Genomic DNA, 24,922 nt, shown 5'->3' with positions numbered 1-24,922 from the left:
TAAGAGTTGGAAGAACAAAGTGGCTTTAGGAGATACAAAGTAGCAGTTCTTTTTAAAGTACCTGCCTCTAATAATACAGTGTTTGGTTTTTCTTTGTATATACCAGAGCATCTCTTTAAAACACGGATTTTTCTTTTAAACTTCTGTTCCTGCAAATGTGGTGTAGGTCAAATCCATGAACAGGTTAAGTCTCTGACAAGAGAGGGATAAAGCACCCCAGCCAATAGGAGACCTGGCTGGTGATGTACTGTTCCCCAGTTCTGATTCATTGGCCGCCTAGGGTTTGTCATTCTATCCGCTGCGGCGTCCGCAAACAGCGTGCGTCAGGCGTGGGTCCGGTTTTCCGTAGTCTAGCTAGCTAAACTGGATTTTGGCCGCCTGCACGTGCAGTTTCAATCAGGTTTAGCAGATCTGTAACTTTTAATAGGAGCTGTTACGTTTTTGATTATCCTCCGGATTTTGAAAAATCCTTCGTTCCTTTAACCTCACTGGAGGTCGATGGAAGTTCCCAGTAGCAGAATCACGTGGCTGTCTAACAAGTACAAATAAATACGATGTGAAACCCCATGAGCTACAGACGTAAAACCTGCCAGAAACTCAAGAGCATGTGCCTCGTGCGTGTATCGGCTGCACTAGCGAGTGGGTGGGTGGTAGTAGTGTGTGGGTTGTTGCCTTTAGGGACAGGAGGCGTGTGGCTGGGGCACCTCCGTTCCGATGCGGGACTCAGATGCTCCCTTCAGCTTGAGCCTGAGGCCGGGGCCGCGAGGCGATTGCGGCGAGAGACGCCCGGTAGGATAGTGACGTCATCTGCGTCCGCCCCTCCCCCGCTCTCCGGCCCGTGCTGCAGTTCCGGCCCTACGACATCCGGGTATCTCCAGCTGCTCCACCGCGCCGCGGCTGTAGTGGGGGCTGAGCCGACGGGGCGGGGTGGGGCGGGGCGGAGCGGGGCGGGGCGGGGCGGGCGGAGGGGGTGGGGGAGGGGCAGCACAGCGCCGACGTGAGCGCGCCTGCGCGGGAACGCGCTCGAGGCGGCGGCGGCGGCGGCGTTAAGGGCGGGAGCGCGCGCGGGAGCGAGGGAGCTGTGGTCTCTGAGCCGGCCCGGCCCGCAGCTTCGGGTGTTCGGGCGGCTGCAGCTCGGGAACTGGTGGTTGGGGAGGGGGGGTGGGGGGCGCCAGGCAGGTGGGGCGCGAAAGCTATGAATCTTCGGCTCTTCCTCGTCCTCCTCCGGGACCCGCTCTCCGCCTCCCGCTCCAGCGCCCGGATGATCTGAGCCGCGAGGGCGCCGAGAGCCGGGGTCCCGGACGCAGCCCGGCTCCTCCCCTCCTCCGCCCCCTCCCCGGTCTGACCTGGCCGGCCGCCGCCGCGGTGACCCTCTTCCCGCCCCCTCCCCGGCCGCCGTCGCCGCCGCCGCCTCGGCGGACCAGGGACCTGCCCGCCCTCTGCTGCTCCGGGTAAGCGCGACGCTCGGGCCGAGGGCGGGCGGGCGGCGCGGGCCTGCGCGGCGGCGACCAGGCCTGGGGCCTGTAAACAAGCCGGGCGTCTGCCCGGACGCTCCCGGGAGGAGACGCGACAACTCCACCCCCTGGCCCGGCCTCCTTCCCGGAGCCGGGCGTCGGGCGGCGAGGGGTTAACGCTCCGCCAGGGCGGTGGCGGGGAGGCGGGGGCGGGGTGTTTGTGGCGGCGGCGGCGCGGGGAGGGGGCGCGACCCTCCGGCTGCCGAGGCCAGGGTTGGGGGGGTGTTTGTGGCGGCGGCGCGGGCGAGGGCCGCGGACCGGCCTGTCCCGAGAGCGGCTGGCGGAACTTTCCCCAAGCGGGGAGGGGGCGTCCGGCACCCGCACCCGCCCGGCCACCCTGGGTTCCAACCCGTGGAGGGAGGCCGGGAGAAAGAAGGGGGGGGAGGTCTCCTTTGGACCGGATTTGGCCTCGAAACACTAAATTCTGGAGAATTAGTTTCAGGTTTTATAGGGGGCGGAGCTGAGCGTGAGGCTCTTTCAGAACTCGTCAGTGATGCTTCCAATTCATTCATTATTAAGGCATCGAACGAATCCACCGAAGTAAATCGAACTGATTTCTTCTCCTCTTTTTAACCGTGTAAATTGTGTGGGTAAAAGTTGTTTATGTTAGAGTTTGGTTGAGATGTGATTCTGTTCTGCTTGTACGTTTTAAATATTTTCTTGAAGGACATCTGGCTGTGGAGTGCCCCTACCAACCGCAGTTTTAGATACGTTTTGAAAATTTCATCACCGGAGGTATTTCTTTTTTCTCAAGCACCGCATGGTACTTAAAAATCCACAAAGGTCATACTTCAGTTGTCCTAGCTAAGAAATCTGTTCGCCGCCCCGCCCCTAACCCTAAATTTTCTGCTAATTGGAGTAATGAGCCGAATGCATTTTGAGAAGTGATTGGAAGACCATGGGAGGTAGTTATTATTTTCCCGGAGTAAATGATTTTAACATTACTGAAGGAAGTTAGGAATTAAAAAAAAAAATTGTTCTGAGGAAAAAGGTTTAATCTTTTCAAATTTGCACACTGGAATTTTAAACACAATCACTTTTTAGGTGCACAGAGCTCTGAAGAGTCAGAGGGCTTATTTATTTTAATAGTGCTCTTCTGAGCCTTAGGGGTTCCAGAGCTCTCAGGAGTCCAGCAGGGCTTGCTCCCCAACTGCTCTTTAACTCGAACAACTTCACTTTTATATTTTTATCTTTTTACATATTGGGCCTTTTCCAGAGTGTAGTTCTGTAACTCTACAGATGAGGAAACTGACTAGGGCAATAGTGACCCACCCCTCTGCCTGTTTTATAAATATAGATGTTCCCTTTATTGACTTAATGTTTCTTTTGCCAATAAATAATTTGAAGCCCGAAATAACATTCCTTGTTTGATGTTTTAGTTCTGTTCCTATGTGTAACTCACATATATCTGTTTAAACATTCAGTCACACAAGGCTGATTACTTTTAACCTGCAAGTTATAGCAATACCACATGAAACTATAATGAGCTAGGCATGGAAGTTAAGACATTTTTGATTAGATATTACTAAATATTTTTCACATCAGTGAAGTAATTATATTATGGTAGAGGTATATTAAGACTGGTAAAGTTTGGCTAGCTGCCTCAGTATATATTTGAGAAATAAAATGGTTGAATGCTTGAGTCATCAGATTCTTTTTATGTGGTGTGTGTGTGTATTTTAACATATAATATAAAAGTGGTTTATATTTTAGTTTGAAGAGCAAAAGTGATGCCCATAATTACAATATAAACTGTTGAAGGGAGCACTGCACTAGGAAACAATAATTGTTTGGTCATGGCTGTGCTCCAAAATAATCAGCAAAGCCAAAGGGGTAGATTATATTATCAAATGTACTGTCCAGTTGTTATATTTTTTTATTCTCAACATTGTCTATTTAATATGCTTTGACTAAATACCTGTTATGTGCCAGGCACTTAGATGCTTCAGCATTCTGTAGCTGATTTTCTTTCTGGGTTGTCTCTTATTTAAAAGAATTTAAAGTTGTTGATTGTTATTTAGGAAAGATATTCCTGTAGGTGGCTTTTATTGATTTTTCTGTTGGGATTGAGAAGTCTAGAAAAACTCTTGGGAGGAAGGCAGATGGAGATTCCACAAGAGACAGGGTGGTTGAGACTACAGGTTTGAACAAGCACACGACCCTTGGTAATTTCATGTGGAGGGCATTTTAAGAACACATTGTTAAGGTTTTTCTGTCAGTTCAAGCTGAGTCTTGCTTATCTTGACTTGTTAATAAACCTTCATTTGAAAATTTGTTCTCTAATACCCAGTTTTTCAAAGAAATTAATAGTACATCGTATTGTCACATGGTAAATATTGCTAAGCAGTTAGTAAAAACCGACAGTCTTTGAATTTGTTCCCCTAACACCTAGACTGTTTATTATAATAGCTAATAGCATGTGTAGCTGATTCTGGTTTAACTGTAAATGCTTATTTATTTAAAAATTTAAAACTAAAGACTGATACATGTCCATAGGGAGCTTGTTATCCCTGAAATGCTCATGCATGAGAGCTGAATTAATTTCTTAAGATGTGAGGTTGTGATCATGTAGAAATAACTAATTATAAGATGATAATTTCGATGATCCCCTGAATGACTGACCCTTGTCTCGGCACCTGACTCTGAGTGGTACTCTTGACTACTTTCCATCCTTAATCAAATCAGAGGAAGGAGGTAGCCCTGTAAGAAAATCAGCACAAGTGGTGTCCTATAAGTTAAACAAGATAAAACAAGGTGTGGCCCTGTGAAATATATGGACCTTGGGGGAAGGGAAAGGTGTTGTGAGGCAACTAGGTAAAAGTCTGTGCCTTCCTGTACCCTGGGTAGTAACTTTATGCCAGAATATGTTCTGTCTTCCATCTCATATTACGTTGGTGACAAAATTTTAAAAATTGAGTTGCTTCATTTATTATTTCACTATTAGCCAGGAAATTCTCTGAATTACCACCTGGGATTATTAACTACTCTTATATGAAAGTAGCTTGGGTTAAATTATATCAAAATCAAAAGGTTGATTACCTCTATTTTTTTCTTTTGTTCTTTCCAATGTCTAATGTGCTCTGTATTACACAACTAACAATTTTATATTTTATTGAGTCTCCAGAACATATTTCTTGATGATTTTGACCTTTGTATGTCCTAGCTATCTGTGTACTACCTAGATAAGCTCTTTACCTAGCTTTTCTTTTGCTGAGGCAGGTAGGAGGAGCTAGAGAAAGTAATTAAGAGAGGGGAGCTTCTGTATACCTTTATCTAAAATGTAATAGACTTTAGAATTTTTCTAAGAAACTGAGGGAAAGGTACTGGATGTTAATGTGTGTTAATAGATTGTTGATACTGTGTTTATAAAATTAGAGATGTTTTAAACATTCCTTGAGTAAATGTGATAAAGAAGGGAGTTTGAGTTTTTAATATAATTCTTAACATGTTTATCTGGATCCCATTGACTTAGTTTATGTAGTATTCGTGTTTAGGATCTGGATTGAAAGTCACTAGATTTTTTTGTGGCTGATATGATTTGAATTAAAATCATATGAAACCAAACTTCTTCTACATACAAAAGAAAGTGAATAATAAAAGCCATAATTTACTGAAAATAAAGCATCAGTCTTTAATTTTCACCACAACCTTCCAAAGCATATGATGTTATCTCTGTGTTACAGATGAAGAAATGTAGGCTTAGAGAGTCTAAGTAATGTGCCAGAATCAGATCTGTAAATACAAAATTATTTTCAAAATACTCCTGAGTAGACTTTTCCCAATTAGATTAGCCTTGTTGTTCCTAGGAATCAAAATTTGAAAAGCTGAATGTTACACTTCTGATACAGATTCCTAGAATTAAAAGGGACCTTACAACTTTATGTAGTTAAGTCTTCCAATGCAAGATTCCCTTTTAAAACATTTAGTAAAGATTTAAGAAGTTAAAATCATTTTCTCATTCCCAAAGTTTCAGAAGTCAACAGAGATAAACAGTTTTATATGTTTAGCTATCATTGTTCAGATCGAGAAATGGAATCAATATTAATTCTCAAATGGTTGATATCTGTATTGAAGGAATTAGGGAAATGTTTCTGAGTATGTACAGTCAATGGAGCCACATTGTAGGCTCCAGAGAACATGGTAAAACTTCCTAGTGGGGTGATCTTGGGCAAGCTACTTGATTTTTCTAAGCCTCAGTTTTCTTTATCTGTCAAATGGAAAAACCTTTCTCATTAGGTAATCTTGAATATTAAATGAGATAATCATGTAAAGAAAGCAGTTGACATATTTTCTACCGTAAAGAAATACCAAATAAATGGTAGCTGCTATTATTGAGTATATGAAATCTTGACATACTTAGGGGAATAGAAACTTAGTGAGTATGAGAGGGTTGTCTTTCAGTATAGTTTTAGCAGTGAGCCTGGAAGACAAACTATAAGTCTTCGAATTGAGTAGAGACTTTAGAAAGGTGCTAAAGGTTGTGGGCATATAGAACTTGTAAATGAGTAGACTAAAAGTTAAGAGGTAATGGAAAAGAAAGTTGAGTATGAGTAGGTTTATTTGACTGTATGAAGCTGGAGAGAAGTCATTAGGTTAATGATTAGGTGGGAGTCGATGGTTAAATAGAGGATAAAGAGTAAGTAATAAAGCAAAGGTGAATGTTCAGACAAGAATGATCAGTAAATGAGGAAGGACACAGGTTAGTGTTTTGAAGAGGGGTTACGGTTCATGATTAGAAATGGTCAAGAAGATACTGCTACAGAAAAGATGCAAAAGAGAGTAAGAAAAATAAATTATTCTAATTAACTCAGTTCTTCTTGTGAAACAAATAAAAAAAGAAAATAGGGAGTCTTCAGGAAAGGCATTAGGCTTTGTATGTGGGTTCTGGGTTATGTAAGGTTAAAAAATTGTACTGGAACGTTTCAGGTCTTACTACCTCATACCCAAACCATGTTTTAACACTCCAACTGGTTGTTCCTACTAGCGTCTTGTACTGCATCTCCCTCCTCCATCACATTATTTCTCTGCTCAATATGTTTAGTGACTCCCTTTTGCCTCTAGAATAAAGCTTAGAATTCTTGGTTTGGCTTTGACACATTCCATGATTGGAACTCAGGACTGATCTATTTCAACCTAACTGGTCTTCTTGCCATCTCTGGAGCACACCGTGAACTTCTCTCTCTCTCTCAGTGGGTCTTTGCTTATGCTAATTGATACTTCGGAATTCTTGTCCCTCCTTCTCCAGCTTTTGTTTTCTTTTTTTATCAAAGCTCATTTCTATTATTTTCTCCCCCACAAAACCTTTCGTGATCACCAGAATGTTTCATTTCTGTTCTCTCTGTAGTTCTACAGCATTATTGTATTATTTTTATGGCTTTAATCATATACTTTACTGTTAAGCATTTGTGTTTTAAGTATAATTGTGTGTTCAATTTAATTATAAAATTCAGAAGGGGAAAATGCAATAACTTTACTGTATCCAAAGCCTGTCACAGTGCCTGTGGATAGTGGACATTCAGATATTTTGTAAGTATTAGGCAAAATCTACCTGAGAATGGGAGTGATTGCTGTAGCAGGTGGCGGAAGAAGTTAAAAGTTTTCTGGTGGCAGGTATTTCTGACTCTCTTCTTATATATTATTTTGGCTGAACCTGGATTTTTTTTTTTTTTTTTTTTTGGCCACACCACTTGGCTTCCAGGGTCTTAGTTCCCTCACAAGGGATTGAACCCAGGTCATGGCAGTGAAAGCACTGAGTCTTAACCACGGGACTGCCAGGGAACTCCTCCTGAACTTAGATTATAAGTGTGAAGATTATGCAAATCAGAAGGGTGGCAGAGTTGTTATGTTTGTATAGAAAATTATGTTGGCTGATTTTGGACCTAAGTATTTCATTTTAACTTCTTACGTTTTGGCTGTGAGGGTTAACAGGACATTCATGACCATCATGCATCTCTTTCCAGAGTTATATTTGCAAATATTATGAAGTAGGCATCCTTTTAACAGAAAGGAACTGCAGAATCACAGTAACTAGACAATGCATTGGTTAAAAAGGGGAGATAACTATCAACTTTTTTTTAATTTAATTTTTTTATAGAGCAGATTTTTATTATCTATCTTATACATATTACTGTATATATGTCAATCCCAATCTCCCAATTCATTTCCCCCCCCCCACACACACACACACTTTCCCCCCTTGGTGTCCATATGTTTGTTCTCTACATCTGTGTCTCTATTTCTGCCTTGCAAACCGGTTCATCTGTACCATTTTTCTGGATTCCACATATATGCGTTAATATACGATATTTGTTTTTCTCTTTCTGACTTACTTCACTCTGTATTGCAGTCTCTAGGTCCATCCACGTCTCTACACGTGACCCTGTTTCGTTCCTTTTTATGGCTGAGTAATATTCCATTGTATATATGTACCACATCTTCTTTATCCATTCGTTTGTTGATGGGCATTTAGGTTGCTTCCATGACCTGGCTATTTTAAATAGTGCTGCAGTGAACATTGGTGTGCATGCGTCTTTTTGAATTATGGTTTTCTCTGGGTATGTGCCCAGTAGTGGTATTGCTGGGTCATATGGTAGTTCTATTTTTAGTTTTTTAAGGTACCTTCATACTGTTCTCCATAGTGGCTGTATCAGTTTACATTCCCACCAACAGTGCAAGAGAGTTCCCTTTTCTCCACACCCTCTCCAGCATTTATTTGTAGATTTTCTGATGCCCATTCTAACCGGTGTGAGGTGTACCTCATTGTAGTTTTGATTTGCATTTCTCTAATAATTAGTGATGTTGAGCAGCTTTTCATATGCCTCTTGGCCATCTGTATGTCTTCTTTGAAGAAATATCTATTTAGGTCTTCTGCCCATTTTTGGATTGGGTTGTTTGTTTCTTTAATATTGAGCTGCATGAGCTGTTTCTATATTTTGGAGATTAATCCTTTGTCCATTGATTCGTTTGCAAATATTTTCTCCCATTTTGAGTTGTCTTTTCGTCTTGTTTATGGTTTCCTTTGCTGTGCAAAAGCTTTTAAGTTTCATTAGGTCCCATTTGTTTATTTCTGTTTTTATTCCTATTATTCCACCTCTAGGAGGTGGATCAAAAAAGATCTTGCTGTGATTTATATCAGTGTTCTTCCTTTGTTTTCCTCTAAGAGTTTTATAGTGTCCGGTCTTACATTTAGGTCTCGAATCCATTTTGAGTTTATTTTTGTGTATGGTGTTTAGGGAGTGTTCTAATTTCATTCTTTTACCTGTAGCAGTCCAGTTTTCCCAGCACTCTTATTGAAGAGAATGTCTTTTCTCCATCGTATATCCTTGCTTCCTTTGTCATAGATTAGTTGACCATAGGTGCATGGGTTTATTTCTGGGCTTTCTGTCCTGTTCCACTGATCTATATTTCTGGGTTTTTTTGCCAGTACCATATTGTCTTGATTACTGTAGCTTTGTAGTATAGTCTGAAGTCAGGGGGTCTGATTCCTCCATCTCCTTTTTTTTCCCTCAAGATCACTTTGACTACTATCAACTTTTAATTTGAGTCAAACAAATGTCTGACATATGAATAGTCTGTTTTCATATAAATCTCTAAGCTAAACTTTAAACCTTATCAAATTGTTATGCTAATTCTAGTATTTAGAAAATGCATAGTAAAATTTCCTTCATTGAATTTTTTGAATGGATAATTTTATATAGGCAGTCTGTGGCTGCTTAGATCCATTTATTGGAGTATGATACTAATGAGACCAGAATCATGAATTTGATTCTTTGTGTGGCTCTTAACTTTTTCTAGCCTTAACATTAGCTAGTAACAACGATAACTAACATTATTGACCACTTATGTGCCAGGCATTATCATAGAAATTTTCAAGTACTAGCTCATTAAATCTTTATACCTATCTCTATGAGATAGATACTATTATTACTTGTATCTTAAAAGATGAGGAAATTAAGACAGAGGTTAATTTTCACAGCTAGTAACAGAGCCAAACACATGTCCTTGGACTTTTCAAAGTAATTATATATGTGGGTCACTGCAGTGTCATTGCTACTGCTATAAGTAACTCTTTCAGCAGTTGTGATGGGTTAGAAAATGTTTGCATATGAAGGGTATGGCCACAGTATCATTGTACCCAGAGAGTGAATCTTGTGATTGAGCTGCAGTCTGAGGTGGAAGTGTACATAAAGTTGAAAAGTACAGTATCACATGTCATGTCAGCTCCCTTTAGAACTTTTCACCAAGAAGAACCATTAAATTTTTTAATATAAAAAGCACGTAAGTTAAAGCTATAATACAACTAGTACTATAAACCGTACACAATTTTGTCTTATGGCTTATTTTATTCATGTTCACTTCTATGCCTCCCACTGACATAAATGATTTCATCAGTCCTTCATTCAACTGAAATTCTTAGTGAGTTTAGGAAGATAGTCTTAAATACAAGCTAATTGGTCTCACAATAGAGATTATACTATAAATGGAGCATTCAATATTAAAGTTTATTAAAAGTAAATTCCTTGAAAGCAGGGACCAGGTTTCATTTATTTTAAATAAATGCTCAATATATGATTGTTTAATCTTTGTAGTCTCCCTGCTCATTTTCTGATAAACACATGACAAAGAAAATCTAATGTGAGCCAGAAATAACAGCATACTATGAGAGAGCATAGGTCACAGATAATCTAGTTTAAATTTAGGCTGGTGCTTTGTATTCATCTGTGATATGACCGTCTCAGGAAGGGGTATAGATAAACAGGTTTGTTGGTTGGTTGGTTGGTTTTGAGTCCTGCTGTATGTGGCTTAATTATTTTATTTAAAAATACGCTATTCAGGAACTGTTGTACTGCTTCAGAGAATAAGAACATAATTCATTACCAACTTTGAATATCTTGACTTCTTAGCCCTGCTCTTTGTCTTTAGTATGAGTGGTAGAAAATTGTGTCATATTTCATATTATGTCTATAGGAGATATGCAGTTTGCTTACTTTGTTACCAAAATTTAGTAATGAAAATACTAACGATAAGGATAAGCAAGGAGTGGCTATATATATATTTTTGTTTTGTTTTACAAACAGAATTGCAAAACTTAACCAGACTTTAGAAACACATTTTTGCAGTATTCCACCATACTTCAGAATATAGATAGGTAGTAAACAAAATTTTCACTTTTCATAAAGCAGTAGAATATCATCCTTGTTTGGATGTCAAGGGGCTGATCTTAGAAATGGCAGCTTTTGTGGTCAACCCACAGTTTAACCCTATGTTACTCCATATCTGTCATCTTCATTTTCTCTCTATAAATGCTTTCTGATACTATAAGCAAGTACTTTAACAACTAGTCAACCATCTGGAGTGATCTTGTAGTGGTTTGCTACAGTCAGTAGAATCAGGAGCTCCTTAAGTGCAAATGGGATTGTTCATTTTATACAGTAAAACTCCCAGACTAAATTTAAGATATTTTTGTCTAAAATACATTGAAAGTAGATTCCTAGCTCCCAGTAATTACTCCTTTGCATTTAAATTACCTTATACTTTGCTTCTCACATATAAAAGACTTTTTAAAAAATGTACCCATTCATGAATGTTGAATGAATGTGCAGATGAATAAGTAAATAGCCCAGGAAAAGAGAATGTATAGGCTCTAACTTCTAGTCAAAACTACATCTTTTCTCTTTTTTCCCCTTCAACATATCTCATGTGGCATTTTTCAGTAATGAATGTGTACCTAATGATGTTGAGAAACTTTTAAAAGTCATTACTGAACAGTAATCTGAAAATCAAGTTTTTGACTGGTAACCTGCAGCTTTGCAGGGTCTGATATTTTAATATTAGAAATCAGTTGTGTTCTGTAGAGATTTTAAAAAGTTAGAACTATGTATTCTATAGAGTAACAAAGTGGAAATGGTAGGATACAATTCAAGTTCTATGGGAATACTTTTCCTGGGTAGAGAACAATTCCTAACTCTGTTGACAAAAGAGAAGTCATGATGATGTCCCATATATTAATCAAGTGTCACTATGTACTAGGTACTTATGAACAGAAGAGACATGATTCCTTCCCCCATGGATCTTAAAATCTAAACAGATAATTCACAGGGCCTTATGTGCTATGATAAGAGAAACACAGGATTCTGTGAGCTCATGACTAATGGTAGATCTACTTCCCGAGGCAGGGAACTGAGTAGGAGAAGTGGTAGGGAGTTGAGAAATTTATTTTGGGCCACGTCGTTTGAGGTATGGCTAATCAAGTATAGGAGGTGGTTGGATATATATATATAGAGAGAGAAAGGTAGAATTTTCACTTTCAAAAAAACCCTTTTTTCTCTTACTTTCCAGCACCCTTTTCCATATACACAAAGCATCTCATATCGCAGTTTATGGACTCAGTGAATTATTCTGTTTTGAAGAATGTTAGATTTTATGGACAGAAGTCTGTCTTTTAAAGGCATATACTTTTTGGTCCTTTTTTCCAGCAGAGACATTATTCATACGTGTAAAATATTTAGAATCTTCACATATTTTGTGTTTGAATGAACCTTTTACCATCTTAAATATTGAATGTTTTATTTTTCCCTTATTGCAACTTAAATATACAGGGTTATCAGCAAACACTTATAAATGCTCTCTGTGAGGGGTTTGTTTTTTTTTTTTAAAGCAAAATTAAAAATGATGGATTGGCTGAGGAAATCAGTTATTGTTTTCTGGGTCAGTCAGAGTCTGAATCCTCAAATATGCAAGAATTTAAAAACAGCAAACTGGGAATTGAATCCACTTCTCAATATGTAGACTTCTCAATATGTATAAGTTATCCAAAACTGAGAAATCTGAAATAGTTAACAGATGAAGCATTGTGAATACCAGAACAGTCTTAGGAAACTTTAAAAACTTAAGTAGATCTATGCCATGTAAATCTTTTAATGTTTTGCTTATACTATAATGTTTAGTAAAAATAGGTCAGTATCTAATTTTATAGTCACTAGAACCCTCCAACTAAATTAAGGTTAGGTATTTTTCAGGCAATTGTGTACTTCTAAATTTTACTTTTAAAAATTGTGTGGTACATACCTTTGTAGCAATTTAAGAAGACTACCTTATGGAGTATGTGATTCAGATCACAGCACATGTCTAGAAGATGGTGATACATTAAAAAATCATGTTTCATGATTTTTCATGAAACATTTTCATGAAACATCAAAAGTGGCAAGCTCTGTCTCACACAAACTTTGTGAAATTGAAACCGCTGCTAATACCTGTGTAAGCTGACTATAGTTTGGGTACTAAATGACTTCTGTCATGGGCTTTATGGAAATACTATTTAACATAAAAGAGCTTTATCTGACTTTTCGTTGGTTTGATTGTTGACTTTGGTTTGTTTTTTGAAATTTCATTTTTAACGTTTTAATTTAGGGTATTATTTAACTCAATATTTTGCATTAGAATTCATGTGAGTGAAATTTGGTTTGTTGAAGGAGGTTAAGTAAATATATAATTGAAAGAGTGAAGTAAGTATTCAGTTGAAGCTGTAAGATGAAGAGATACTGAGCAGCTGAGAAATTTTCAGGTAACTTTTTTTAATCTGTGAAAAAATTTTAATATAGTATTTTTCATGTTACTACAAATAATATATAGTCATCTTTTTAGACCTTTTTATGCAAAATAAAATATAGATACAGAAAACCATATAAAACCATAGTAGTCTTTTAAAATGGCTTTATTAAGATATAACAATAGCATGAAATTCACCCATATGAAGTTTACCACTCAGTAGTTTTCAGTGTATTAACAGAATTGTGCAACCATTACCACAATTTAATTTTAGAACATTTTCATCACACCCAAAAGAAACCTTGTTCTCATTTAAGAGTCACTCCCCATTCTCTTCTCCCCTGTCCTTTGTCAGCCACTCATCTACTTTCTGTCTCTGTAGGTTTGCCTTTTGGATATTTCATATAAGTGGGATCCAAGTAACTTTTTGATCAGTGATTTCTAGCTTGATAAACATCATGTATATCTCATGAGATAGCCAGCTATGAATAATTTAGCCTCCTTTTATAGCTTAAATAATGTCTGTTTCCTCCTCTGTGACCAGGAAAAATTATTTAGTAAATGGAAATACTATCCAAATTTAAACCAAGAATCAGGTTCTTCACTAGTAGTATAACTTCAAGGAATATGTAGTCATCACCTCCAGTAGTGCTTTTCACTGTGGGTTGCTCAGTAGCCCCTAAGCTTTGTTGATGTAGTAGCCATTTCTCTCCTACCTCACAAACTCAGACTTGCATGAATTCACTGAAATATTTTCCTTGCCTGAACTCTGCCTTCTTACTCTCCCCTAAACACAAGAATGAGGAAGAATTAAAAGCAAGAAAAGGAAAACAGAAGAGATTGGTTGCTCAGACTGGGGAGGGACAAAGAGCAAGAATAGAAATGGTATAAAATTTTCAAGGAGACTTAATTTGTGGGCAGAAGAATAATAAAACTTGGAGGTTGCTTAGAAGAGAGTAAGACCTAGAGAGGGAAGAAGCAGAAGGCAAAAGTTATAATAAATGAAATATAGAAAATTTTCAGTTCTGAATTTTAGTCATATGTCTGTAAAGCACAAATGGTGAATCCATTTTCTGATGAGGTGTAATGCCCTTATTTTCTTTCCACAAATTTGTAGGAATTTTGAAGCTGAACCATAGTCATATGTTTCTTTTGGGTTATTTAAAGATCCTCAGGTTTGAACCTGTGCAGACTCAGAAACTCCTATCACCTTGGGACTATTCTTTAGAGAAATCCCAGAGAAAATAAAAATGGCACTGTGCCCCTGGGCTTTCTGAACTGGAGGGGCAGAATCCTATTCTGGGTGCTACCATATTGGGCTGCTTCAGAGTTCTAGAATTAGCCCAAGAATGACACTAATTGAGAAATTGCTGCTGCCAAAGAAAATCTTGATTTGTTAGAGGTGCCTTCTGGTTGGATTAGAATTGTTAGTGAGATTTTAGGCATACTCAGTAAAATTGCCCCCAGAGATCTTGAATCCCACGTATAGCTTTTAAAGTCAGTAAAGTCCTGTAATAAACAAACTGGAAATTTGGGAGAAGGGGAGTGCACACTAATGGGAACTGTTAGTACCTATATTTGACCACTTGGATGATATGTTTAAAATCCAATATTCAGCTCCTATCAGAAATATGCCTACAATGTTTTATATATTCATTTTTAAGGAACAGCTGATGAAGATAGGTTACATTTTCTTTAGAACGACTGAGATTTATTATTTAACAGGTAAAATGTGTTATCTAATTTAAGTGAATGTTTTAAGTATTGGAAACCAAGTTTACAAAATATGTGTATAATTTGCTTTAATAACAAGCATTCCTTTATTTACAAAAGAACTCCTCTATATATAATAATCTATGACTGTTTATTAGATTATTTATATTGTAGAAAGAGAAGCTTAAGAGTACTTGTTGATTTGACTGACTAATCTATAAGATTGAGCTTTATTACAAGAATATTTAACCAGAGAAACCTGTGAAAATATTTTTGGTCTTGAGGAAGATTGGAGAAATGTTCTAGAGGAATGTTCTTGGTCCTGTGAACTGCAAACTAATGGACCACATAAGAAACTTCTATCTCTAACTAAAGAAAGATGTGAAAATTTAAAGATTGCTATGATTTAAGTATATTTAGAAAATATGAGATATCAGAGGAGCATTTGTCAAATGAAATTAAGCCTCACTGTATAGTGTAAGGTACCATTATTTTGCTGGTGTCTTCTGATTCTCAGTGGAATAGATGTTGGTAATAGGGTCTAGAGAACTCTACAACTTCTGTGTTCCAGGGAGTTGACATGAACAGAGATTATAGTTAATATTTCCTGGGCTTCCAGGAGCACTGCAATGTCCAGGTCTTAAATTTCTTAGCACCTACACCTGTGGACTGTTCATACTACTTACTGTTGTTGGAGAATTTAGTTTTCTTTTTCACCTTCCTCTTTCTCTCATACTTTGGTTGTAGGTTTTTTGAAGTGAACGTAATTTTTTAAATTTCCTCAACTCAATGAGCTAATTTACTGCATTTATTTATAATCTGTTTAAGTCATCCTTTGAGTTTTTAATATCAATAATTTTTTTTACGTTGACTTCTTTTTTTAATTTTATTGAAGTATAGTTGATTTACAATGTTGTGTTAATTTCTGCTATACAGCAAAGTGACTCAGTTGTACATATATATTCTTTTTTTTTTTTTTTTTTTTTTTTTGTGGTATGCGGGCCTCACTGTTGTGGCCTCTCCCTTGCGGAGCACAGGCTCCGGACGCGCAGGCTCAGCGGCCATGGCTCACGGGCCCAGCCGCTCCGCGGCATGTGGGATCTTCCCAGACCGGGGCACGAACCCGTGTCCCCTGCATCGGCAGGCGGATTCTCAACCACTGCGCCACCAGGGAAGCCCCATATATATTCTTTTTCATATTCTTTTCCATTATGGCTTATCAAAGGATATTGAATATAGTTCCCTGTGCTATACAGTAGGGCCTTGTTGTTTATCCATCCTATATATAATATTTTGCATCTGCTAATTCCAGTCTCCCAATCCTTCCCAACCCCCACTCCACCTCCCTCTTGGCCACCACAAGTCTGTTCTCTATGTCTGTGAGTCTGTTTCTGTTTCGTAGATATGTTCATGTCATATTTTAGATTCCATGTATAAGTGATATCATATGATATTTGTCTTTCTCTTTCTGACTTTTTGCTTATTATGATAATTTCTGGGTCCATCCATCTTTTGTAAACACATTCATGTTTGCAATAATGCAAATGGCATTATTTCTTTTTAATGGCTGAGTAATATTCCATTGTATACAGTATACCACATCTTCTTTATCTGTTCATATGTTGATGGACATTTAGGTTGTTTCCCTGTCTTGGCTATTGTAAATAGTGTTGCTATGAACATAGGGGTGCATGTATCTTTTCGAATTATTGTTTTGTCTGGGTATATGCCCAGGAGTGGAATTGCTGGATCATATGGCAACTTTATTTTTAGTATTTTGAGGAACCTCCATATTGTTTTCCATAGTGGTTGTACCAGTTTACATTTCCACCAAATTAAAAAACAACTTTTTTTTTTTTTTTTTTTTTTTTTTTTTTAAAAAACAACTTTTTAAAATTTCCAAATGTGACATTTAATTCTTTCTCAGTTTGCCTGGTAATTTTTAAATAATTTCTTATTTCTCATTTTTCTGGTTTTTTCAACCTTATTAAACATTTTGTACATAGTTATTTTATATCTTATATTCATTAATTTTAATATCTGAAGTCCTACTGAGACAGGAAGGAAGGGGGCGCAGGACACAATCATTAAGAACAGGATACTACAAAAACTGGTTAGAACCTAGTTGGCTCAAGATGGTGGAAGATTCAACTTCCAGTAGACCTTGAGCTTCATTATACACTCATTGTAATACATTAGCATGCTAAATGACACACCCACGGGTGCCATGACAGTTCCCAGGCTGACCATAAAAGGCCAAAAAGTGGGTGGTGCCCCAATTCCTAGAAATATCTGCCCCTTGTCCAAGATAGTTAGGATATTCCTTCCACCTGTTAGCCTATGAAATTACTCAGCCCATAAATACTAGCCACCCCCACACGTCTCGCCTTTTGAGAGGGACTGCATTCTCTCTGTGGAATTTGTATCTCCCAGCACAGCTCTCACTTTCCTAGAGGACCCCATGCACTGGGGCTGCCTCTCTCTCCCTCCAAGACAGCCCACACTCTGTCTGTGGAGTGTGTATCTCTCTAAATAAATCTGCTTTCAGGCTCACTCTTGAATTCTTTCCTGTGCAAAGTCAAGGACCCTCACTTGGCGGCCCATCCCAGGGACTCGCTCAAGATCTGGGACATGACCATCTTCTTGCACCCCATTTTTCCTACACCATCAAGGGAGTATTTGTTATATGTTAACTCCTACTCATGGCAACTTGTTTCCTTGTATATTTGATTTTTTTTTGAGCTTATATTTTATTAAACACCAAACATTCCTCCATCATGTGTATAATTGCCTACAATTTTATTTCCCCTTTTTGTAGCATAAATTTCATTTCCTTGTTTATAGTTAATACCTAATTTAATCAGCCACTATATTTTACCAGTTTTTGAACTTATTGTTCCTTGTATCTCACTCTTGGATTCACCTTTCTTGCTAAAGTATATCCTTTAGTAATTTTTTTAGCAACAGAATATGGCTTGTAAATGTCCTTAGTTTTTGTCTGAAAGTATATTTTACACAGTACATTTTGTTTTGCAAATAAAAATTCTTGATTAATAGTTTTTTTCCCACTTCCTATCAGCACCCTCAAGATATTATTTCAATGTATTATGAAACTTGGCAAACTTGGAACTCCGAGAAGTCTGGTCTCTACCTAATTGTTATGCCTTTGTATGTAATTTTTTCCTTTGGTAGTTTTTAAAAAGATTCCTTTTCCATATCCTGTCACCACTATTTACTGTGTGAGCTTGGGCAAGTTCTCAACAGAGATAATGAAATAGTATCTATATTATAGGGGTGGTTGTGATGATTGCATTAATAGATGTAAAGCATTTAGAGCCCTGCATATTTCAAGTATGATATAAATGTTAGTATTTGTTATTTGTTTTACCATAGTTTATGTTCTGAACACATTCCCATGGTATGCCTAGGTATGTGTATGTTGTGTTATCTGTAGGCACTCTTTGAAATAGATAGTTGATTTGAAGTTCAGTTCTAGGAAATTCCTTAGCCTTTATATCTTCGAATATTGCTTTTTTAGTAATCCTTCCTAATCTCTGTGTTTTGTTCTAGGCAGTTCCTAGGTACATTTTCCAATTTACTAATTCACACTTTGACTTTGTTCAGCTACTTTATGTGGCCTCGGTTGCTTTTATTTCTCAGTGAATACTTTCTCATGTTCAGGTTCTCTCTCACTCACTCATTGCCAGCTATTCTGGTTTGACTTCTGCTATTATCCTTTTTATAAAAAATAAATTTATTTATTTATTTTTGGCTGTGTTGGGTCTTCATTTCTGTGCGAGGGCTTTCTCTAGTTGCGGCAAGCGGGGGCCGCTCTTCATCGCGGTGCGCGGGCCTTTCACTGTCGTGGCCTCTCTTGTTGCGGGGCACAGGCTCGAGACGCGCAGGCTCAGTAGTTGTGGCTCACGGGCCTGGTTGCTCCGCGGCATGTGGGATCTTCCCGGACCAGGGCTCGAACCCGCATCCCCCGCACTGGCAGGCAGACTCTCAACCACTGCGCCACCAGGGAAGCCCTGCTATTATCCTTTTACCCCCTTCTTGTCTGTTGTTCTTTTTAGCTTTGGAAGGATCCTAAACATACATATTTTAAGTTATTTTCTGACTGCTACTTTTTCTTCTAGATGGAATTCTTACAATTTTTGATGTTTGTTGTCTGTCCATCTTACTTTAGTTGTCCTGGTGTGTTTTGGAGTTTGGTTTCATATTAGATAGCATTTTTTTTGTTTTCACCCTTCTTATCCAGTGTTTTTTTGCATGCACCTTTACCTTGGCTCTGGGGTGCCCAGTCTGAAACCGTGTCTTATATTAGAGGCTTGGTTCCCCTGATTCTTGATAACATCAGGATCAGGCTTATCTCTCCAAGATATACAGACTTAAAGAAGGTGTGTGCTTCTGTTGAAGGAGCACCTAATTTCATTTAAACTAAATTCCCTGGCAATGTCTAGTAAGTAGCTTTTCCCTCCTCCTTATACAAGCAAGAGAGCCCCTCCACCACAGGCATTCGTTTAAGTGAGGCTGGTTTCTATCCCATTCTTGCATGGGGGCATTTTTAGTTCTACTATCCCTACAGGATGTGGACTTCTGTGCATCTCTGTTACTTGAGCCCAGGAGAGTCACAGTTTCAGTTTCACCAAGTGCTTTGTATTTCAGGAGTTTATCTTTAGCAGGTGGCTTGGTCTTCTTAATTTTCTGTTTTATAGTAATGTATTTTTAAAATACATTTGGAACAGAGGAACACTTCAAAGTGTGAATATACAAAACCATTTTAATGGAAGTCATCATTTAAAATTAATGTATTATATATCATACATAGCCTTCAGAAAGGTATCAGTTTTCTCTCCTACGTACAAGAAGTATATTTTTTTACTCCTTTGCCAATAGTGGACGTTATAAATTTTTGATTTTTGGTAAAGTAATGTGTGAAAAATAAGTTTATTTTTAATGGCTAGTGAGATTCGTCATTGCTCCATATATTTATTGGCCACTTGCATTCTTTTATGAATTTCATTGTCCGTGTTCTTTGTCCATTTCTTCTCCTTTAAAATGTTCATTTTGTTGTCTTATAAGACTTGTTATTTTGGGAATATTAACTTTATCATATATATTTGTGTTTCAGGCTTATGAGCTTTGTTTTATAGTGCAGAAGTTTCATTTCTCTGGAGTTACTTTTTATTTCTTTGGAGTCAGTCAGTCTTTTCCTTTTTGCCATTGTGTCATACTTAGAAAGTCCTTTCCTACCATAAGATTATAGAAATATTTGCCTAGATATACTTGTATGATTTTATTGTTAGTATTTCAAACTTAAATCTTTAATCACCTGGTGTTTTTTTAAGATCCGCGATAGGGATTCAGCTTTCCTCCATGGGAGGGCAGGAGTGGAATAGGCCAGCCATTCTAACACCAATTATTGAATTTTTGTTCCTGCAGCTCTCTTTCTGGAGTCTTGGTTCTATTCCACTGATCTGTTTATCCTGCAGTAGTATTCCCTCTTAAATACCATAATTTGAAATTGTTTTAATATTAGGTATGGCAAATTCTCATGTTTTTTAGAATGTTTTGGCTGTTCTCATACATTTAATCTTTCATATGAATTTTGGAATCATTTCATCAAGGTCTGGGAACAAAAAGACCCCGTTGTGATTATATTGAATTTATTATTAATAAAGGGATGAAAAATGTTTTTACAATATTGAATCTTCCTGTCTCAGGAAAAAGAATGTCTTGTATTCTGAGGCTCTTAAAGGTCATGAATATTTCTTGTTAATTATTCAGATATAACTGTTGACATTTTTATTTATTTTCTAAATGATTATTATTGTTAATAGTTTTCTTATATGATTTTCTTTAGTCACGTAACCTTTTTGAACTTTGTCTTCTAACAGTGTTTTAGATTTTGAGTTTGCCATCACATAGTCGTTGTCTGCAAGTAATAATCTGATCTCATAATTTTATGCTTTTTTTTTTTAATGTGACTGCATTGATCAGTATTTCTAGACATTGCTAAATAAGAGATATGAGCAGGTATCCTTGTTCTTATTTCTTTCTTGGGAATTGTTCTAATCACTATGCTTCCTTTCTGGCTTGAAATATGTATTATCATATCATAGCCTATGCAGAGACGATCATATGGTTTTTCTTTTAACTTTTAAAGAGGTGACTTATATTAATGGGTTGCCGAATGTATTTAAATTCCTAAAATGAACCCTACTTGGTAACTTGTAAGTAACTAGCGTTACTTGTCTTTATTCCATAATATATGGTTATATTTTACTTGGGGTTTTTTTGCATCTATATTAATGAATGTGTTTGGACTATAGTTTTTTTTTTTTTTTAGTGCTATCTTTGTCAAATTTTACATCAGGATTGTGTATGTTTATAAGAAGTGGTAAGTTTTTTCTCTGTTCTTTAGGTAGTTTAGGTAATTTGGGAGTTACATGTTCTTTTAAGGCTTAAAACATCTTGGTTATGAAATTGTCTTGTCTGATGCACTTTTATTTTTAATAACTTTATTTTGAAAACAATTCAGACTTACAGAAAATATTTAAAAAAGAATACAGTGAACTTCCATATTTACCAAATGACCAGTTGTTAACATTTTGCCACGTTTTTTTATAAACTCTTTTTTCCCTCTATGTGCACACATGCATATTCTCTTTGCTCACACAAATACATATAAGCCAGCGCACAATCACACATTCCACTTGGTTGTCATATTTTTTCGGTCTTTAACCTCGAATTGTTCTTCAGCCTTTTTGCTTTTTGTTTCTGTGAGCCCTGGAGCTTTTTCTAAAGATAGTTCTTTGATGACATGCATATTCTCTTTGCTCACACAAATACATATAAGCCAGCGCACAATCACACATTCCACTTGGTTGTCATATTTTTTCGGTCTTTAACCTCGAATTGTTTTTCAGCCTTTTTGCTTTTTGTTTCTGTGAGCCCTGGAGCTTTTTTCTGAAGATAGTTCTTTGATGACGTTCTCATTTTGTTCCAAAGTTACTGGTCTTTATTCCGTTACTTCTTGGGGGGAAAAAGAAAATTGGTAATTTGTTTTCCTAGAGCATTGTCAATTTCCTTCATATTTTCATATTTATTGACAAAGAATTATACAGTATGTTTTATAAAAAACAAAACAGAAAACACCTACCGGTGAGGTGAGTTTAGCCTGTTTGGTTTCTAAGTTTGAATTGTAGTTTTTCTCAATTAGGCTAACTAGTGGTTTACCTATTTTAATCATTTTTCTCTCATGTAATTATCATATTTACCTTAATTTTTCATAACCTAGTCCTTTAGCTTTCCTTAGGTTTTGTGTGTATGTGTGTGGTTGTTGTTTTTACTTCTTGAATTGAATATTTAGTATACTGGCCTTCACTTTTTAACTAAGAAAGTATGAGTTTCCATGAATAAGATTTGGTTACATCTCATAGAATTTGATAATGAGATTGTTCTTATTATTATTATTTCTAAATATTTTGTAATTGTAAAATATACAAACTCAATGCAAAGTTGATTAGAAGCATGCCTTTTAAAGCAATTTCCAGATGTTTGAAGTTTTCTTCTTTATTGTTACCAGTATCTACTGTTTGTTGTATTCAAGTCAGATAATATGGTATCATTTGCTTCCTTTCTTTTTCTTTTATTTGCTCCCCAGGGTGAGGTGGGTGGGAGTGCATTAGGAAAAGCTATAAAGCTTTTGTTTTTCAATATACAATCCAATAAATGTTTGAGTTTTCATTAGTGTTTTTAAGTGTGTTTGAACACAATACATAGTTTTGATTTCAGCATATAGTGTTTTTGATAGGTTTGTTATGAATTATCTGGCATAAAAATAGTTATTTAGAACATAAAATTTGTAAGTTGAATTATAATTTTAGACAACACCCTCATCAATTAAAAAAAGATACCCATCCTCGTTATTGCTTTATTCCTTATGCTTGTCTTTGTCTGATATTAAAATTGCAACCCTTGGTTTCTTTTTGGTTATATTTGCTTAGTATATTTTGCCCACCCCAAAGCCCTGTATAGTAGGACATCTCCATTATTGAGTTTCTTGTTTTGATTAATCTCTTGCTAGCATTAATCTGTCTTTAAACAGATTTTTCAGAAATGGTACATGTATGATATACTTCTTTAGTGCTGGCATATTTGATAATATCTTTCTATTATCTTCATAATAAATGCCAACTTTGCTGGGTCTAGATTTCTTGGAATATACCCCGTTACCCTCAACATTTATAGGTACTAGTTCATTATTGCCTATCATCTGACATTGCAAAGATGTTTGAGGCCAGCCTGGTTTGTTTTTGGCATGTTTTGTTTTTTTTGTGTGTGTGTGGTACACAGGCCTCTCACTGTTGTGACCTCTCCCATTGCGGAGCACAGGCTCCAGACGCACAGACCCAGCAGCCATGGCTCATGGACCCAGCCACTCCACGGCACGTGGGATCCTCCTGGACCAGGGCATGAACCTGCGTCCCCTGCATTAGCAGGCGGACTCTCAACCACTGTGCCACCAGGGAAGCCCTTTGGCATGTTTTATTTGTATAAATTTTTTTTTCTTTTTCATTTTTAAAAATATTTTAATTTTATTGAAGTATACTTGATTTATAATGTTGTGTTAGTTTCAGGTGTACAGCAGAGTGATTCAGTTATACATATACATATAGTCATTCTTTTTTAGATTCTTTTCTCATATAGGTTATCACAGAATATTGAATAGAGTTCCCTGTGCTACACAGTAGGTCCTTGTTGGTTATCTGTATTTAGTAGTATGTGTGTGTTCATCCCAAGCTTTCAATTTATCCCTCCCCTAAATTCTTATATTCTTGAAATTCATTATCTTCACCAAATTATGCTGTGGTATTGGTCATTTCTACTAAAATTATCTAGTACTTGATGAATGCCTTGAATCATCAAGTTCAAATTTTCTCTCAGTTTAGGATTAATTTCTTCTTTCTTTGAGGTTTAATTTCTCTTCCATTGTTTGATTTTCATTTTACAGCATACTAATAAACTGTTGAATCTACAGTGTGTGTGTCTTTAATCTACTCACTTTTACCTCTTTATTCTTACTATCTGCATACTGGATGATTTTTCTTATTTTGGTTTTTACTTCTTGTAAATTGTTTTCTATAAGTTCTTTACTTCTCACTATTGCTTTTCATGTTATTTAAAATAATACAATAATGTTTTATCTCTTAAATTTCATTCCTTAGCCCTGTTAATACTTTTTATATTCTAGTTTCTGATTTTTCATACACCCTTATTTTCTTACAGTTCTGGAGGTCACAAGTCCAAAATCAGTTTCATTGAGCCTGCAGGAATGTGCTCAATCTGGAGGCTTTAGGGGGAAAATGCATTCCTTTCCTTTTCCAGCTTCTGGTGGCTGTCAGAATTCTTTGGATTGTAGCCACATCACTGTAATCTTCAAGGCCAGCATCTTCAGATTTCTTTCTGCTCTGTCTTCACATCACCTTCTCCTCTGTGTGTGTCAGATTTTCTTCTGCCTCTATAATGACACTTGTGATTGCATTTAGAGACCCCAGTATAACCCCAGATATTCTCCACCAATGCCCCCAATCAGAAGTTTCTTAAGTTAATCACATCTACACAGACTCTTTTCCAAATGAGGTAACATTTACGTGATTAAGACCTGATGTCTTTGGGAGCCATTATTCAGTCTACTACAGGTATTGCTACTTTGGGATGAGGTGGCCACATTAGTGAAAGATCGAATTAGAGTAAATCCTCATGGATTGTATGCTGTTACAATCACAGGTATTGTCCTCTTTACCAAAAGATGCAAACTCAGATGCCATGGTGGAAAAGTGGATGAAATGGTCTAGATATGGTCAGTAAGGAGTAGTGGGGACTCTGGAGAATGCATGTTGCTTGGGGAGAGGAACTAACAATATATGTGAAGATCAAATTCAGGCTACCAATTTGTAGTCTCAGTTGGTAGCTGCTTTTTTCTTTCTTCCTTCTTTAAAAGTTGATTTTTCTGTAGTAAAATAATCTTATTTATCTCATAATCTTCATCTTGGTATTGAGAATAAGTTTTTAAATGGGACTTCATTAGCATGACTTTAGACTAAAGTATTAAGTTACTAATGCCATTTATGTAGGTATTC

General features: G+C 37.2%; 1 protein-coding gene across 7 annotated transcripts in view; it reads left to right on the top strand.

Moving 5' to 3' along the window:
- The window catches only part of PPM1A (protein phosphatase, Mg2+/Mn2+ dependent 1A), a 140,222-nt gene that overhangs the window by 95,473 nt on the left and 19,827 nt on the right, over nucleotides 1-24,922 (top strand). For 2 of the 7 annotated variants that reach the window (XR_010839540.1, XM_067028401.1), the window contains exon 1: nucleotides 576-868. The exons of 1 other annotated variant lie outside the window; for it this stretch is intronic. Coding sequence is in view for 1 of the 6 variants with exons in the window: in XM_067028399.1 (XP_066884500.1) it covers nucleotides 606-789 (184 nt within the window). In the remaining 5 variants the exon portion in view is untranslated. Of the gene's footprint in view, nucleotides 1-575; nucleotides 869-986; nucleotides 1,452-24,922 lie in introns of those variants that run through there. 4 more of the 7 variants (XR_010839538.1, XM_067028399.1, XM_059059675.2 and 1 more) reach the window with 3 other exon arrangements.

This window comes from Kogia breviceps, chromosome 3, assembly GCF_026419965.1.
Source record: "Kogia breviceps isolate mKogBre1 chromosome 3, mKogBre1 haplotype 1, whole genome shotgun sequence".
In the NCBI taxonomy this organism is placed as follows: domain Eukaryota; kingdom Metazoa; phylum Chordata; class Mammalia; order Artiodactyla; family Physeteridae; genus Kogia; species Kogia breviceps.
Note: the sequence above shows the minus strand (reverse complement) of the source record. Positions and strands in the feature narration are given on the sequence as shown.